We start from the raw sequence: 16,801 nt of genomic DNA on the forward strand, positions 1-16,801 counted from the left end.
AGTCCACGCAAACGTACGAAAGTCCGAATCAAATGGAAAGAACTGGACACATAAAGTCATGTTCAAAAGTTTAGGGTCGTTTAGGAACGTCCCTTTTAGATGGAAAACAAGTGTTTGGTCCATTAAAAAGTCACGTTTGTTAATGATGGAATATTGTGATGGAGATATTACAGGCAGGTGATGTAGATGTTACAGGCGGGTGGAGGAGGTGTTACAGGCGTGTGATGAAGGTGTTACAGACGGGTGATTGAGGTGTTACAGGCGTGTGGAGGAGGTGTTACAGGCATGTGGTAGTAGCCTAGTGGGTAACACACTTGCCTATGATCCAGAATACCCAGGTTCAAATCCCACTTACTACCATTGTGTCCCTGAGCAAGACACTTAACCCTGAGTGTCTCCAGGGTAAAGTGATACACAGCACAGCACACGGTGCACACAGTGAAATTTGTCCTCTGAATTTAACCCATCACCCTGAGTGAACAGTGGGCAGCCATGACAGGTGCCCGGGGAGCAGTGTGTGGGGACGGTGCATTGCTCAGTGGCACCTTGGCGGATCGGGATTCGAACCGGCAACCTTCTGATTACGGGACCGCCACCACTGCCCCAGGGGGACTGTCCCTGTAACTGTCCTTGTAAAGTAAGTAAAATGGACTGTCCTTGTAAGTCGCTCTGGATAATAAGGTAAATGCTGGTAAATGAATATCTGTGTAGAGAAATTTGATCAACAGCAACAAGTTTTGGCTTCCAGTGGAATGCTTTATTCTGTCACAAATGTTTTTTTTTTCATTATCTGAAAAGCATTTTAATTACTTAAAATGAAAATGATTATTGTCAATGATTATTTATTTTTCTTTAAATGTTGGCAATAAGTCTCACACATAGTTGTCATCAGACACTATCTGCAAATTTACGACAATGCTAAACAACTAGCTAAACACGTTTGTACTCCTTGTGGTTAAAAAAGTCGGCGAATAGCCAAAGCAAGATAAGATTTGGGGGTAAAGTCCACAGCATCCATTTTTTTATTTATATATATATATATGTGTGTGTGTGTGTGTGTGTGTGTGTGTGTGTGTGTGTGTGTGTGAACATTATTATGGATTATTTCGGCCGTGGTGTTTTACGCCGAGCCACCAGGTGGCGAAACTCGCCTGACGTCAACACGTAACACTTTCATTTCACCCGATTCAGAACGACGCAACGTCACATTGTAAACGCTTTCATTTGCATACTCCAAATTATTTGGTATTCTATGACTGTTTTTAATAGCAGCACAGTATGGACAAGGCGATAAACCGCTTCTTCAAGCGACCAGAAGCCACGGCCAGGCTGATCTGTCTTCCGTGGGCAGGCGGAGGCTCCGGCCACTACGCCCGCTGGGGGAACCTGCTCGGCCCGTCGGTTGAAGGTAGAAGACGCGACACGTTTCTCCGCGGCGGCCTCCTGAAATGACGCTCGGCCCCGCTTTGCTCTCCGCAGTGTGCGCAGTCAGGCTGCCGGGAAGGGAGTCGCGGGCTAAGGAGCCTTTCTTCCGGAGCATGCAGCAGATCACGGAGGAGCTCTGCACGGTGCTGCTGCCCGAGATCGGGGAAAAGCCTTTTGCCCTGTTTGGCCATAGGTGAGCGAGGTAAAATGCTGCTAAATGACTCAATAAATGTTCCAATATTGAACATCATTTTGTTTGCCCCTTTGCCAATGTGAGAAATTCCTGTAGTGCATATACACGATGGTTCCGAAGAATGAGGGTCATTTATAATTTTTTTCTCATTAAAAAATGCAGAAATATTCATAAAAACATTGAAATAATGATTTTGTTAAACCTAGTATGAAGTATTATTGTATTATTATTATTGTTGTTATTATTATTGCTGGTTTCAGCTTTACTAAGATCTCGCTGTAGTAGTGGTGGTGGGGCAGCGGTGGCCTAGTGGTTAAGGAAGTGGCCCCGTAATCAGAAGGTTCAAGGTGCCACTGAGCAAAGCACCGTCCCCACACACTGCTCCCCGGGCGCCCGTCATGGCTGCCCACTGCTCACCAAAGGTGATGGTTAAAAGCAGAGGACACATTTCGTTGTGTCACCGTGTGCTGTGCTGCAGTGTTTCACATTGACAATCACTTCAGTTTCTTTGGTTGTATTCTTACTGTAATTTCTGACCTATGTATACAATACATAGCAAAGCAAACCAAAAGAGCAACAAGAGCAGAACAGCACAAAACAGAACACAACTGCAAACAGGAGCAGTACGGCTAAACAAGACGAGACAAAACAATGTTCAGAGCAAAATACAATTATACCGACCAGTACTGCATTCCAGTTCATAAAGATGTACAGAACAGAGTTTAGTACAGCAATAAATGTAAATGTTCCTATTTTTGCAGCAGCAGCATGGCAGAGAATATACAGAAAGTGCAGTATAAAAGGTCTCAATTCAGGTTGAGGAGTCTGATGGCCTGAACCAGTCTACTGCACATATAAACAGCCACTTGGAAGCGTCTTATATTGTGTTGTCCTTGTTTATTGTTCAGAAAGTTTAATATATATATAATTTTTTGTCTGTATAGGTATTTAAGTTTTAAGTGTAACGTATAATATTTATATACAGTACAGGCCAAAAGTTTGGACACACCTTCTCATTCAATGTGTGAAGTTGAGACGCTGCTGGGCCTGCTTGGGGTTGTACCTTGTGTTGGCCACATTTAATGCAAATTTTTTCTGTGTACATTTCTATACATACATTTAGTAATCTCTAAATGGAAATTTACTTAATTACTCATAACACATACTTATTTAGCTTGTGACCTTTACTTGCAGCATTTCCCCCAAACGTACATATATTTTTCTTCTTATTTTGTTAATTGAGCTAAACTTTCATTTGTTTTGTTAAATAGTCCTTGCTAATTTTCTGTCACAGTTTTGGTGCCATGACCTGCTTTGCCTTCGCTGAATACCTCAAGCGAGTCCACAATCTTGAGCCAATTCACATCTTCCTTTCCGGTGCTTCTGCTCCCTATGTAAGCACGTTAATATTTGGAACATGTCAGTGGGATCAATATTCATCAGCCAGTGTTGGGATAGAGATATATTATTCACTAGAGACAGTAATGGAATATGAAAAAAAGCTTTACTTGTCTTGTCACAGTCCCTAACACGACTTCAAGCCCCAAAGAAGAGCAACCTGTCAGATGAGGAGTTCTTCCAATGGATGTTGAGCATCGGAGGCACGCCCCCTGAATTACTGGCCAATCCAGAAGCGCTGAAGCTCTTCCTGCCTCCTCTCAAAGCGGACCTTCAGATAGCGGAGGCATACAGGTCGGTTGAGGTTGGCGAGGATCACGCTCTCTGGATGAACTTGTGTAGCTGTTGCGTTTTAAAGTCCTCCAAATGGCCGGGTATGACATTATAACCTTTTTCTAGGTACTCCAAGCCAGAGAGTCCGTTTGTTTCCTGCCCAGTGTCATGCTTTGATGGAAAAGATGACATGCCACATGACCTGCAGGGTTAGTCTGTTGTTTCACAAATTTGTATATTGAGGTATTAATATTCTGTGTTTTAAACTGAAGAAGTGTAATTAATTGTGTATAGCAGAATAATACATGTATTTGAAGTGGGAAAACCAAAAACCAAAGGGATGATCAGTTGAATGTTACATCTAATGTTACGACCTGCAATAAGGCTTGAGTAAAGGTAAAATCAATAAAAAAAAATATATAAGGGAGCAAATTATTCTTCTTAAGAACATATTAGTCCCTAATACTTGGAAGTTGGTGGTAATACAATCAAATCCATGGGTTTGTTTCAAAAACCAATTACCTGCTACCATTCATTTGCATAAAGTTATGTATGTCAATAATGTGAAGTTTGAATGTGAATTCTGTGTGAATTCTGCCACTCTTCCTTTACTATGATAGCATGGAAGGACATGACCAGTGGAGATTTCACCATTACTATGCTGCCCGGACCACACTTTTACCTGAAGGACACTGCAAATGAAAAGGTCATCTTGGACCACATCACAAAACATCTGGAGATGTCAGAGATGGACTATTTATAAAAGGCTGATGTAGGCACTTCCCTTTCCTTGGACATGTAGAAATTGCCGCATACTGACACTTTTCAATGTAAAACTCTGAATCTAAAATATCTTAATAATGCATATGCCAAATGGACCATGGTATAACACTGCATAAATCCATGTTGTTTTTATATTTGTTGTTACCATGATCAGAAGTGCCATTACATTTTTTAATTAAATCTTGATTTAATCACGTCCCACAAGCCAGCCACTAATACATTTTGCACAAAAAAAGGCACTCACTTGCTTTTCAAATAAAAGTTTTTGTGCTATTCAATACCTAAATGTGATGCTTTGTTGACAGGGTATTAGTTAAATTTTCAACAACTGCCGTGTAACAGAGACTATAGGCTAAATTACACACCATAATAAGTTCTAACAAGGAAGTTATGCATATTTAGTCCAGTTGATACTCCTTAAAAAGTTTTTTTTTTTTTTAATGCCGCTGGAAGATGGGAAGGACCTCAGCCATTCTGATAGTAATAGTTGGGGCCAGAACTGAATATAGAGGGATGTCTTGCTTTTTTGATGAGAGGAGGCTCAAGATTAGAAATGTGTGATGCTCTGAGAGGACAAGGAGTGACCCGCTGCTTGATCATGCCAAGAGACAGGAAGGGAGATAATCTGTTCATCATTTACAGCATTTGGCAGACACTCTGGATAAGAATTACATAAATGCTCAAAATATCCATCATTGAAAACCCATGTTTGGTTCGCATAACGACTACAAACCAAACCTTTATTATTATTATTATTATTATTATTATTATAAAGACAACTAGTTCATTCCATCACCTGGTCTCCAAGACAGAGAAGAGTCTAGATGAATGCTGTCCTCGTACTTTGAGATGGTGGTACCAGTGGAGCAGTGCTGGAGGATCGGAGAAATTGAGGTGCAGAGTGAGGAGTGATGAGAGATCTGATGTAGGAGGGTTCTGACCCTGCCTTGGCTTTAACAGCTAGCATCAGTATGCTGAATCTGATGTGGGCAGCTACAGGAAGGCAGTGGAGCAGTGTGGGAGAATTTGAAAAGGTTGAAAAGAAGTCGTGCTGCAGCGTTCTGGATCAGCTGGATTGTTCCAGAGGTTGGAGATGACCAGAGATTCATAGTCAGGAAGGCACACCCATTAGCCAGCCAGAAATCTGGATTAAACCTGTTTTTACCCCAAATACTAATAAAACCTTTAAGTAAATAAACTGTAAACTTTTTCATTCATTTTACATTCAATTAATAAACTACTAAATTATATTACTGTACTACAAATATTCTTTTGATAGAAATGTAATAGACCTCTATAGTAATAGTAATAGGCCTCTGAGGAGCTTTCGTGGCCGGTGTAGCAAGGTGCAGATCTAAGCAGCAGGACCATCCGGCACCATCAGAAAGCGGCTCTGTGACAACTCGGCCCATTGTCACATGTTGCCATGCAGCTCTGCATTATTCAGCAGCAGCTGACTGGCCGCCGCGTTTGCTGGTTACCTGGTGACAGGAGCCACGAGTCACCGACGACTGGCACACATTGTGACATTCTCTCAACTTTTTCGTGTGAAGTCTGCGGTGTGTAAGTGTGTAATTATTGTCACTCTTTAACATAAGTAATAATCTAAATATTAATCTGGAAAATGATAGAAAGGGTTTGTATGAGTGAGTGGCTTTTGGTAATACGTGCTTAATGTCTCCAAATGCTAATTAACAATCTGGAAATCGTCTGGTTTACATTACGGCACTTCAGTTATTGTCATGTTTTTGCATCAAAAGTAAAAAAAAAAAAAGCACAGAAAATGTTTAACAAAATCATACTTTAAATTCCATTACTGTCCAAAAGTTGAGGGCCTTTCCTTGTTTTCCATGAGAAACAAACGAAGAACAGACGAATTGGAAAATAACACATTAGCCGTCAGTTTGTTGATGTAATTCTAATAAAAATGAACCTTATAAAGTGACTTGGTGAACACAGCATCATTCTATTGGAACTCAAGACTAATTGTTGCTGATAAAATTCAGATAACCGTTATTAGCAATTTCCAGCCACCAAAGTCATTTACAACATTACAACTTTTCTACTGTATTGTGTACTCCATTACTGCTAATCTATGAGCATCACAATTCAAAAGTCGTTAATGACCTTTCTTTTGCTCTAGCAGTAGAAGCAACTTTACCCTCAAGCAAACATGGCCACGTTAAGCTCAAAGCCTGGACTTAAGCACAGCGTGACAGACTGGGATGCCACCAACAAGCTGCTGTCTGACATTGCTGAGTACAGGAGGAAAGCGTCACATGACATTTGCCAAGAGGGGCGGGCTCTGCGTAACGAGACAGCCAATAAGGTGAGAGATGCTACTGCATGTGTGAGTAAGTCATGGACATGGAATGGAATGACTACAACATGGAATTGGACATCAGGAGGTAAATGAGAAGAGTATTAAAAGTTTGATGACAGATTATTGGTGAACTTCATGATATTTATGGGTCAAGATGAAAGTTTCTTTACCCTGCCTTTGCTCTGCTGTGTTGGATGCTGTAAATCTGTCCTGTTCCTCTTGTAAACCTTCACCCTCTTCTTCATCCACTGTCTTCCAGGCTAGCTGGCTTGAGAGTGACAGTAATCGCAGACTGAGTGACAGGATTCATGACATCTCTCACTGGAAGGAGCTTTTGGAGTTCTGTGTGCAGGAAGTGGACAGGGAAATGGATGCTCTCACTCTGGTAATGTGAAATTAAAAAACCCAAACCTTCAGACTAAAGTCTAAAGAGGCTTTCTGTGGACAAATGAACAATGCTTCATCTTGCTCTAGTCGAAGGAGGCAGCAGAACGTGCCCTGGCCTCCCTCACATTGCCGCTTGAGGTCACAGTGGATTGTCTTACCATGAGAGAGGGTCGCCGTGGCAGTGAGCTGGTCAGTGATCTGGTAGAGGTGGAGCTTAAGAAGGAAGTCCGAGTTATTGATGAGGCTCAGCATGCTCTGCAGCAGCAGATAGACCAGTCCTTCGAGGAACTCTGGTAAGACGCTAGACCCATGTTAAATGGTGGACAGTGCAGCTTGTCCGTCACTTTTTTATTCCGTCACAGTTTATTACAGGAAGCTCGACATCAGCTGACCCTTGACCTCCAGAACAAAATGGAAGCCCTTGATGCGGACATGTCCTGTTTGTCGCTTACTGTGACATCATCAGAGATCTCACTGAAGCCTCAGCCCACGCGAATACCCCATGGGTAAGCCTGCTGTGGCAGTTCACTAGAAACATTTATAATACTTATAAAAATATAGCTTAATTTACCTATATACTTCAAACTATGTATCTCAAGAAACTAAATGATTCTGCCTAATGTACAACTCTGCTAGTGACATTTAATTTTTTTTAAATGTGTTCCAGTTCCAGCACCCCCCAGCAGTGGGTGCAGTTTAGCCACCACAATGTGACCCGGGCCCAGCAGGAAATGCAGGCATCGCAGCAGCTGCGTGAGAACATCAGTACCACCAGAGTACAGGTACGACAGCATTACCTCGGCGTGCTTTTTCATCATGTAAATATTTTCAGACCTGCTCAGATATGCAAAACATTTAAATAATTGTACAAAGCGAGTGGTGGCCAGAAGTGGACTTTTAACCGAAAGGTTTCAACTTCAAATCCTGAACCATCAAGGTGCCACTGAGGTCCCCTTGATCAAGTTACTGTCCCCACACACTGCTAACCTGTCCTTTTTATGGCTGCTCTCTAAAGGTGAGGGGTTAAAAGCAGAGGACACATTTTGTTGTGTCACCACGTGCTATGCTTATGTATTACAATGACAAACTCCCAGTATTAATTAACATGCCAACTAATTATCAGTGCTCTTTAAGTATACATGTTAATGTAGCTTTCGCAGCAGCTGTATTGAGATCAGATCTTCTGATATTGCAAAGGTTCAGAATGAGTTGGAGGCCCAGCGTACGGTGTTGCAATTTGCCCTCCGGAAGCGCACCCATAACCTGGAGCAGGCCAAAGATGAGCTGCAGTGGCAGCTGAAAACTGTAAGCAATAGACACCTCCTCCTAATACAATGCATCCACCCATTATATTGCATCTTTATATACTATTTACCATTAGACCAAGGATCAGATCATGGATATGGAGGAGGATATTCGTGGCTTGGAGGATGACCTGCAAGCAAAGATGTCACCACTGAAGCTGTCCCATACGCGTCTGGAGAACCGAACAAAGCGCCCAGGGATGGACCTCTGCTGGGATGAGGTAGACCACAACAGAGAGAGTAGAGCAGTCTATAGAAGTTGAGGGGGCATTTAGCAGAAATGGCGTCATTAACATCATTCACCAACCACAATGTTTGGCGTAGACATGAAGTCTTCTCTTCTCTTCAAGACATTAATCCACTTGTTGACATAAGGGGACAAATTCCAGGCCACAACACTCTTTACACCTATTGCCATTTCTAGCCACTGCAGGACAATAGACAGGCTAGGGGAACTTGTATTAATGTTAAATAATATTACATATTGCTCTATTCTGTCATAATTGGTAAACAAGACAAATATCTTATGGTATTTAAGCATGAATTTTGAGTGTGATGTTGAGGTCACTGTAACTTTGACAACGCACCTGCTTCATCTTTTTGGAAGGCAGACCTGCTGTGTGTCATGTGCTTTTCAGGCTTTCAGTAGTCAGATGCACCTTAGCTTGACAGCACCAAAATGAAAACAAAAAACCAACACCCACAGATGCCAATGAGCTTCAAATATTCTACACAGGTCCAGAGTGGATTGGTGAGTGAAGCCAAGCAACTGGAGGGCATCATCCAGAGTCTGCATGAGAAGCTGTCCCAAGCTCAGTGAGTTAGCTGCTCTAAACAATCGAACCTTTTGCACATTGACTCTGGACAAACTCGCCCAGGGCACGAAACAGGCAAGGACTGCGTCTGGCCTGAAACATCAGCCGGGTTTTACAGTTGCCTGGCTTTTGGAGCTGCTTAAATGTTCGTCACGTCATTGGCGTCCTACAACCCGGCTCACTCACTATACGAAAGCACTAATATATATACTAATATAGCCTATTCCAACATCATATCATTGATGAATGATTGCAGCACTAATTTAAATGTAATGCTACTGTGTGGTCTGTGGTTCATTTCCTTCTGTCTTCCAACAGACACTCCCTGCAGGACCTTCGCCATCACGAGGCCTGCATGTTGGAGGACCTGTCCCGTAAACAGGACACCCTGTCACTTGAAACGCGCACTCAGGAAATCCGCCAACGCCTGTTCACAGCTTCACAGAAGCAATCCTATCCCATCGCTGCCGTCCCCCTCACAAACTACAGCAAGAGGCTTAATGGGAAGGTGGCCTAATGCACCTCTGTAATATTCATGTAAACTGTCATTTTCCTTACAATGCATTCATCTTGATTAGTGCATAAAATTCACACACTCAAACACACCAATAGTTGTTTCTTGCTCGCTACAACAGATTGGCTGCTTAATCCACAAACTTAGTCTATTTTTAAGTTTAAATGACTGCAAACTGTGAATTTCCCCCTTGGATGAATAAAGTACCTGTCTATCTATGCTTGGACGTGAATTTTTGGACCAACAATTCAGTTCAAAGTAAATGGCAAGTACCTCTGCATCATAGCCATCTATATAGTCTTAAGAATTAATTGTGATGAATTATTTGAAAAATGTCCAAATCGACATTTTGAATCGATTGACTACTGTAATGTATATCTTCACAGGCTGGTTCAGGTACTAAGTCATTTGGAACCTGTTATTACCTCCAACTAGCCACTAAAACTCCTTTTTCAAGCTTTTGCTGTAGCCTGGTTATAAAATGATGCATTGTATGCATTGTATAAGATGACTGCAATCATAAAGCAGATTTATTTTTTGAGAGTACAGTAAATGTATACGTCCATATTTACAGGGTACATGAACAGACCACATCTGGTTATTTATCACTATAAGGCTGTTTTTCTGTTTGTGAGCTCTGAATGTGAACCCTGTAAAGTTTATTCCAGGTAGTGCTGTATCAGAAATGGTCTATTCTCTTTTTTTTGTGTTTTCATTAATGAACATGTTATCTGCCTACTGTACAGTCTGTTTGTTTTGGGTGGCGGGGAGAGCGCGAGAGCTTGTTTTGATGTGGACGTAATGGTCTCCTTATGATTCGGACTTTGAACTAAATTTCGGGGAGATAAAGGCACGATGAAAAACAGACACTGATGCACATTGTTTTTACTGCCTTCTCCTTGGCCTTAATGTCTTCTAATGTGTTTGTCAGACATTATCTTTGAAATATAAAACCACCTGTATGGCGCAGAGGAAGGTATGATACTGAAATATTAAATTATTATGAAATCTAATAGGCCGGGTCATTACTGGCTCTGCGCTTAACTCTGCGACGGAGTTGTAATAAAGTAAATGGTGTTCGTCTAGTGAGTGAAGATGAGTTTTTTTTTGCAGGAGGACTTTTATTGATCTACTACCACTAATAGTACAGTACTACTTGTAACATATTTAAAATAACAACATGCTCCAAATAATACAGATATTACGTAGATACTTAATAGTATTAAATTGAATCCTTACAGGATCCAAAACATGGATCACAAACAAAAAGATGATAAAATATAGGAACAATCGATCTGAACTCTACAGTAGAGGAGTATGCTGGACCCCTCTTATAAAATGAACAGCATCCCTAAGCTCTACCCCAACACCCATGCGACAATCGTCAACTGAATCTGTTTATGACTTTATGGCCTGGCCCTCAAATTCACTTAGAGTGACCAGGCTATGGCTCGATGGGCAGCGCTTCCTGAAAAGCCCAATTATTCTGAATCATTTCACTAAAGGGCCCTCATGCCAGCTGCCGCATAATTACCCCTGCCAGTGCCATCTCTCACCATTACCTCTGCACGGCTGGGTCCCTCTGGTCAGGCCGTGCCCACCACGCACACTCCCTCTTCTCAACTCGCCCTGACGGCCAGACAAATACACGCCTCCCTGCCACGTGGTCTCCCCGCTGCTCCCTTTCTGGAGACTGGAACTCTTTAATGGATCTACGGTGGCGCCGGTTGGGTTCACAATGGTTGACGTTTGGTCCGATGTGGCGAAGCGCAGTTTCTGAATCGACCGATGCAAGATTGCGAATCAGCTAGATTGACTGGAGCAGGTCCATGGCGAGGAAGTGACTTCCGCGTCACTGCATAGGCTGTGAGGATGGTCTCAGTCGCAGATGCTGTCTCCTTGGCCATCTACTTGTTCACCTTCCTCCTTGGACTGCCTGCCAACCTGCTGGTGCTGTTCGTGTACCTGCGGAAAGCCAACAAGCGGGGTGCGACGCCCAGTGTGGTCTACGCCCTCAACATGTGCCTGGCCAACCTGGCCCTGGTAGCATGGATGCCCATTAAAATCCTGGAGACGGCGGTGCACTGGGTGCTCCCGTCCGCCGTCTGCCCCATCTACAGCTTCTTCTTCTTCGCCTCACTGTACGGCAGCTGCCTCTTCATCACCGCCGTCACCATCGGCCGCTACCTGAGCATCGCCTTCCCCATCAGCTACAAAATGTACCGGCGCGCCCGGCTGTCCTGCGGCGTCAGCGCCACGCTCTGGGCCCTGGTGATCCTGCACCTCGGACTGGCCCTGGCCGCGGAACAAGGCCAGCACTTTGTGGCGCTGGCCGAGGGCAACTTCTCGCTGTGCTACGAGAAGTTCACGGACGAGCAGCACGCGGTCCTGCTGCCTCTGCGCTTGGAGATGGCGCTGACCCTCTTCCTGGTGCCGCTGGGCCTGACGGCGTTCTGCACCCTGCGCTGCGTGGCGCTGGTCGGCCGGTCCTTCCTCCCGCCGGGGAGCAAGAGGCGGGTGCTGGCCGTGGCGCTGTCCACGCTGGGCGTCTTCGTGGTTTGCTACATGCCCTACAATGTCTCGCATGTGGTGGGCTTTGTGCTGCGCACCACCGTGACGTGGCGCCAGAAAGCCATGCTCTCCAGCTCCTGCAACGTCTTCTTGGAGCCTGTCGTCATGCTGCTGCTGTCACCGGCCGTGCCACAAGGGTTTTGTGGAAGGATCTGTGGGACGTGCGGTTTGCAAAGACGTGGGACGTGCCAAAGCAGTTTGACCAAAGAGCAACCAGGCAAGACGTGACATGGCAAGATGTCATCTGAGAAAAAAAAAAAGCCATGGAACTTAAATTCCTTTTTAAAGAAGATATTCAAATTACACTCTCAACACCAGCAACAGGCTCGATTTCAAAGATTTCAGTAATTATTTGGTATAGATCAGAGATCAAAGTGCGGTTCCTGAATAACCGTTTGCAGGATTTGTCTGCTGTTGTCTTTTGGGAAATGAGGTCATGAAGACATCTAAAGTGCAACAACATCAAAGCTAATCTCACCAATTAATCATCTTATTATAATTATTAGATATTTTACCCAGGACACGTTTTCAATGTCTAATGTTTTGGGGCAGCTCTAAAATTGATCAGTGAAGATATTAATATCGACAAATATTTTATATCACACTGCAAACTGGAGAATTATTAAGAGTGATGGTAAATTGTGGCACTTTTCCTGTGTTCAGAGACAGATGGAAGAGCATCCAGTGATCTGTGATTCCTCGTTTTCACCGCGTGCGGGACGTAGTAATATACTGATTCACCCAAAGCAAACAGGTTGTATTTTAGCTAAGAGATGAAGGATGTTTCCTTGTGATCGTTTCAATCACCTCGCCATCCTGTGTCAACAAGACTGTGATAAGATTCGACTGTACATGTCATACATGTGTCATGATCCTAAATGTCTATTTATTTGATTTGTTAAAGGTGAGTGATAATTAGAAGGCAGTTTTATAAATAAATAATCATGAATGGTTGTTCTGTTTTATTTTGTTTCCATCGGAGCAAAGTGTTATTTTGGAACTACAACCACTTATAATCACTGTGGTTAACCCACAAAAACTAAAAAAAATATTAATTAAAAGTGAAATAATAATGTAAAATATTCTCAGGCAATGAATTAGAAATTAGTATACAGAATGTTTGATATATATTTTCTTAATTTGTGTACAATCATTGAGGAAGTAAATGAATGATCACTGTAAATGGAATACAAGTCATTTTTAATTAACTTCCATCAAAATGGTCTGTAGGTAATACAGCACAATGCAGCTGTGTTCATATGAAAGCCCTGACTGAATGCTAATAATGACCAAGCTGTTGAGAAGTGAATGTCATTGGGATACACTGCAGCACAAAGTGACACAACGAAATGTGTCCTCTGCTTTTAACATCACCCTTGGTGAGCAGTGGGCAGCCATGACAGGAGCCCGGGGAGCAGTGTGTGGGTACGGTGCTTTGCTCAGCGGCACCTTGACAGATCAGGATACGAACCCACAACCTCCTGATTACGGAGCCACTTCCTTACCCGCTAGGCCACCACTGCAGAAAGCAGAAAGCACACTTGCTGTGAAGAAGAGCAAATCCATCCCAAAACAGAGGCGGTACTTATCTATTAAAAAATGCTACAAATGGGGTTTAGGTTAAAAAAAACATGTTTGATTTTATCCTCTGAACAAGGGAAATCTGGACTATACTTCAGCGATTATTTTCTGTGTTCTATAAGTAAAGCAATTCTGATGATTGTGATTATCAATCTAAGTCTTGCACGAAGTTGGTCATGCCGTATGGATAGTGGTTTGGTCTAAACATTGATGTGTTCAAGCCTGATCTAGCCGTAGGCGAGGGTTGGTGGGTGTAAAAAAGTGTGAGAGCATGGGATTAAACATGTGCAGCCATGATTTGAGGAGGATGAGATCAGGCATTGGTGTATTCATTGGTGTACAAGGAATTGTCCAGCTAGACAAGAAGATCGTGGCACCACACTGATCTGTGCTTTTGGTTCCATTCATTTTCAGGTTTACATTTTATAAAGATACTCAGTCGAAGTATGTCTAAAACTGTACTAGACCCCAAGAGGACACCATTACATAACTACTAATAAGTGAGCTCACACGAGAAGCTGGTTTTGTTGTCGTTCCTTGTGAAACGTCAACTCCAGTTGAACTTTTGTACAAGCCAGCCATGATTGCGACACTCGTCTGTGAACCGTACACGGAGCGTTCAGTGGTTGCTGAGTGACGGTGTTTGTACAGCTTTGGGTACATGGATGTCCGCGGTAGCTTATTAAATTTCCGCAACTAATGTTATAAATTGAGGTGTCACGTTACTGTGGGAGGTAATCACACCCGTGGCGCATGTAGAGAGGTGGCAAAGTAAATCTCTGCCCCATTTGCTGGGCCATCAGGGTGTGCAAGACTTCAGTGCAGGAAGTTTACTAGGATGAGGAACCTACTGGTCTACAGGTAGGTCTATAAATAGCAGGGTCCAAATGTCTGAGATTTCAATGAAAAAAAAATGGAAAGACAGGTTAATTTACAACACTGGACACTTTTACAAAAATATTTCTAAAATTCATCAGGTTTTGCACTTGGGCAAACTTGCACAATTGTAAATGCTGTAAATGTAAAAATGCTGTAAATGTAATAATATTTTATCGTAAAGAGAAAAAAAACAAAACAAAATAGCCATGCAAAATTATTTAATTTGTGCACTCAGACATCTGAACCCTGTTGTATATTTCAAAGCTTTTTGGAGAGGTACAAATATGCAGTCGGCTAAAAAAAGCAAATGAAAATGGTTTTGGTTTACATATAGATGCATACATAAATATATGCATGCATCTTTCATGCATACATGCGTTGTTTATGCAGTGAATGAATAGGGACAATAATTTATACGTTCATATATCTTGAGACGGAGTTTGAACAGAAAATTGAGAACAATAAATAATTAATAATAAATACAATATATATTTTTTGCAAAGAATCCAAAAACCAGAGCGACAATATATATCCACCCCAAACCCTCTTAAGGTGTTCTTAAGAAGCAATCCTCCCTGCCGTCTTTTTGGACTCTACCACGGCATAGTGATGACCATCATCATCCTCCCCTTGTGAACGACTGCTCTATGGCTGAACTGATAGGGAGAAAAGTTACGATAGGAGTAGAGTAGTGGCAGTGTGTACATCTCTCTTGCAGGACGTCGCCACTCCGACAGATCAGGTGACCCTCCTCGTCGTCCCTCACACACACTGCCCGCGTCCGGCTGTCGCTCCGCTGTTGTGTGGCCCCGCCCGTCCCGGGTTCGGAGGTCAACGGCGCAACCGCAGAGGGGAGGAGGAGAGGGGCAGAGAGGAGGAAGGGGGGCAGCCGTGGCCACGGCGACAGCAGGGCGGAGCGGCAGAGTTGTTGTTGATGTTGTAGGTGGATTTGGTGGTCATAGGGCGTTTCGTATGACACCACGTGTGGAGATATATACAACGATAGGGATATAGTGGAAGGGAACAAGTCAAAGATCACATTCTGCCCCCTCGAGATTTTTCTTTTCTCCCTCAACCCTCTGCCTAGCCATCCTGACAAAAAATCACAAAGCAGCCTATTTCATAATATATCTTACTATCTAAGCAGACATTTAAATTCAAATCAAGTTAAAAAGGGAAACTAATTAACCCTGACCAAAAAAAGTGAGGTAAAATTAACACTGTAAAGCAAAACATGTAGTCAAGAGCAAGCACCCTCTCTTCATACTTAAAGAAAAGAGAAATGAAACAACTAAAAGAGAGAGATGCTCAGCTTTCTTATTTCATGTATGAATGACATGAACAGGAGCTAAAACCCTACAGCTGACTGCAGAACACCACGTCAAACAGGACAAAACCAAAACCAAACCAAACCAAAAAGATTGGACTACTTACCGAATCCCGGGGCTGTGGACAAGAGAGGGTTAAGGAGAAGAGGAGAGAGGAGGGAAGAAGAGGGGGTGAGAAGGTGTAAGGGACAGGCTTGGTTTGGGAGTACTCACCGAGGTGGATGGGCTATAGGACCTTGTTCTACGACGCCTTCGTTTGTGCTTACGCCTGCTACCCTTCCGCCGGTATGAATCGCCCCGCTCGCTGCGGTCGCGCTCGTGGTCCCGTCGGTAGCTGTAGCCGCCGGGTGAGAAGTCTCGGGCGTAGTAGCAGTCCGCTGCTCCTGCTCCGTGTTCCCTCTCGCGGCTGAATTCCATGCGGCGATAACCTTCGCAGTAGCGGCGGTCATACGGTCGGCGGTCTGCTGAGCGGTTGTCGTAGCTGAGGAAGAAACGACGAGTAATAAAGTAAATAGAAGTCAATAGAAACGAGTTCATTTGTAAACACCACTAGCTTTCAAATGGTGGCACTTTTTCCAGTGAAACTGTGGACGACATAAAAAAAAAAGACATATTAAAAATAAGACCATAAGTCCTCTGAAATTGTGCAAATTTAAAAAAGAAATTTTTGTGCGACGCACACAGCAGCACGTAACGTGGTTCGCTACGTGAAGCCAGCAAAGATCCTACAGAGCCGCGCTAGTTTTAAACGTTGTAGTTGTAAAACATGCATTCTTTACACATTCATGTGTCAATCTGACTTCAGTGTCTTTTCAAGAACTTTATATGTTTATTTCGCATTCCAAAACTTTACAAATTCCATGACTTTTTTTTTTTAAAGACTGTAGGAACCCTGTGTGCATGTGCGTACCATCAGTCGGCACCATCGGATAAAGATGTACAGTACAGGCCAAAAGTTTGGACACCTTCTCATTCAATGTGTTTTAATTGGCAGATTCGCACTGAAGGCATCAGAACTATGAATGAA

The 16,801-nt window shown here is 43.1% G+C and overlaps 4 protein-coding genes across 5 annotated transcripts; 3 read left to right on the forward strand and 1 right to left on the reverse strand.

Annotated features, from left to right (window-relative positions):
- The first annotated feature begins 1,155 nt into the window (after positions 1-1,155).
- Positions 1,156-4,350, forward strand: olah (oleoyl-ACP hydrolase). The gene is made up of 6 exons (XM_028964741.1): positions 1,156-1,408; positions 1,480-1,618; positions 2,913-3,012; positions 3,141-3,310; positions 3,416-3,498; positions 3,910-4,350. Exons 1-6 carry the CDS (start codon positions 1,279-1,281, stop codon positions 4,050-4,052), a joined length of 765 nt encoding a protein of 254 aa, XP_028820574.1. The 5' UTR covers positions 1,156-1,278; the 3' UTR covers positions 4,053-4,350.
- Positions 3,928-10,740, forward strand: tekt2 (tektin 2 (testicular)). 2 transcript variants are annotated; one of them, XM_028964738.1, is made up of 10 exons: positions 3,928-4,061; positions 6,219-6,401; positions 6,655-6,780; positions 6,870-7,075; positions 7,145-7,288; positions 7,450-7,564; positions 7,980-8,087; positions 8,164-8,307; positions 8,823-8,902; positions 9,220-10,740. In XM_028964738.1, exons 2-10 carry the CDS (start codon positions 6,246-6,248, stop codon positions 9,416-9,418), a joined length of 1,278 nt encoding a protein of 425 aa, XP_028820571.1. In that variant the 5' UTR covers positions 3,928-4,061; positions 6,219-6,245; the 3' UTR covers positions 9,419-10,740. The 2 variants fall into 2 exon arrangements, with proteins under 2 accessions (XP_028820571.1, XP_028820572.1); XM_028964739.1 differs by lacking the exon at positions 7,980-8,087.
- Positions 10,741-11,287: 547 nt separating this feature from the next.
- Positions 11,288-12,214, forward strand: LOC114770622 (free fatty acid receptor 3). Its single transcript, XM_028964662.1, has one exon. It carries the CDS (start codon positions 11,288-11,290, stop codon positions 12,212-12,214), a length of 927 nt encoding a protein of 308 aa, XP_028820495.1.
- Positions 12,215-14,829: 2,615 nt separating this feature from the next.
- On the reverse strand, positions 14,830-16,258 carry LOC114770352 (dual specificity protein kinase CLK2-like). Its single transcript, XM_028964207.1, has 2 exons — positions 15,988-16,258; positions 14,830-15,242 (listed from the first exon to the last, which is right to left on the reverse strand). The coding sequence occupies exons 1-2, from the start codon at positions 16,189-16,191 to the stop codon at positions 15,066-15,068; spliced, it is 381 nt and encodes a 126-aa protein (XP_028820040.1). The 5' UTR covers positions 16,192-16,258; the 3' UTR covers positions 14,830-15,065.
- Positions 16,259-16,801: the final 543 nt, after the last annotated feature.

The sequence above is a fragment of the Denticeps clupeoides genome, chromosome 20 (assembly GCF_900700375.1).
Source record: "Denticeps clupeoides chromosome 20, fDenClu1.1, whole genome shotgun sequence".
NCBI lineage: Eukaryota > Metazoa > Chordata > Actinopteri > Clupeiformes > Denticipitidae > Denticeps > Denticeps clupeoides.

What these genes read in the sequence shown, in the direction of transcription:
- olah (XM_028964741.1), top strand. Translation starts at nt 1,279, where the DNA reads ATGGACAAGGCGATAAACCGCTTCTTCAAGCGACCAGAAGCCACGGCC. An exon ending in CAGATAGCGGAGGCATACAG is followed by an intron (nt 3,311 to 3,415) that starts GTCGGTTGAGGT and finishes ACCTTTTTCTAG; the next exon opens with GTACTCCAAGCCAGAGAGTC. An exon ending in CATGCCACATGACCTGCAGG is followed by an intron (nt 3,499 to 3,909) that starts GTTAGTCTGTTG and finishes TTACTATGATAG; the next exon opens with CATGGAAGGACATGACCAGT.
- tekt2 (XM_028964738.1), top strand. Translation starts at nt 6,246, where the DNA reads ATGGCCACGTTAAGCTCAAAGCCTGGACTTAAGCACAGCGTGACAGAC. An exon ending in TCAGTACCACCAGAGTACAG is followed by an intron (nt 7,565 to 7,979) that starts GTACGACAGCAT and finishes GATATTGCAAAG; the next exon opens with GTTCAGAATGAGTTGGAGGC. An exon ending in TGCAGTGGCAGCTGAAAACT is followed by an intron (nt 8,088 to 8,163) that starts GTAAGCAATAGA and finishes ATTTACCATTAG; the next exon opens with ACCAAGGATCAGATCATGGA.
- LOC114770622 (XM_028964662.1), top strand. Translation starts at nt 11,288, where the DNA reads ATGGTCTCAGTCGCAGATGCTGTCTCCTTGGCCATCTACTTGTTCACC.
- LOC114770352 (XM_028964207.1), bottom strand. Translation starts at nt 16,191, where the DNA reads ATGGAATTCAGCCGCGAGAGGGAACACGGAGCAGGAGCAGCGGACTGC. An exon ending in CCTATAGCCCATCCACCTCG is followed by an intron (nt 15,243 to 15,987) that starts GTGAGTACTCCC and finishes GCCACACAACAG; the next exon opens with CGGAGCGACAGCCGGACGCG.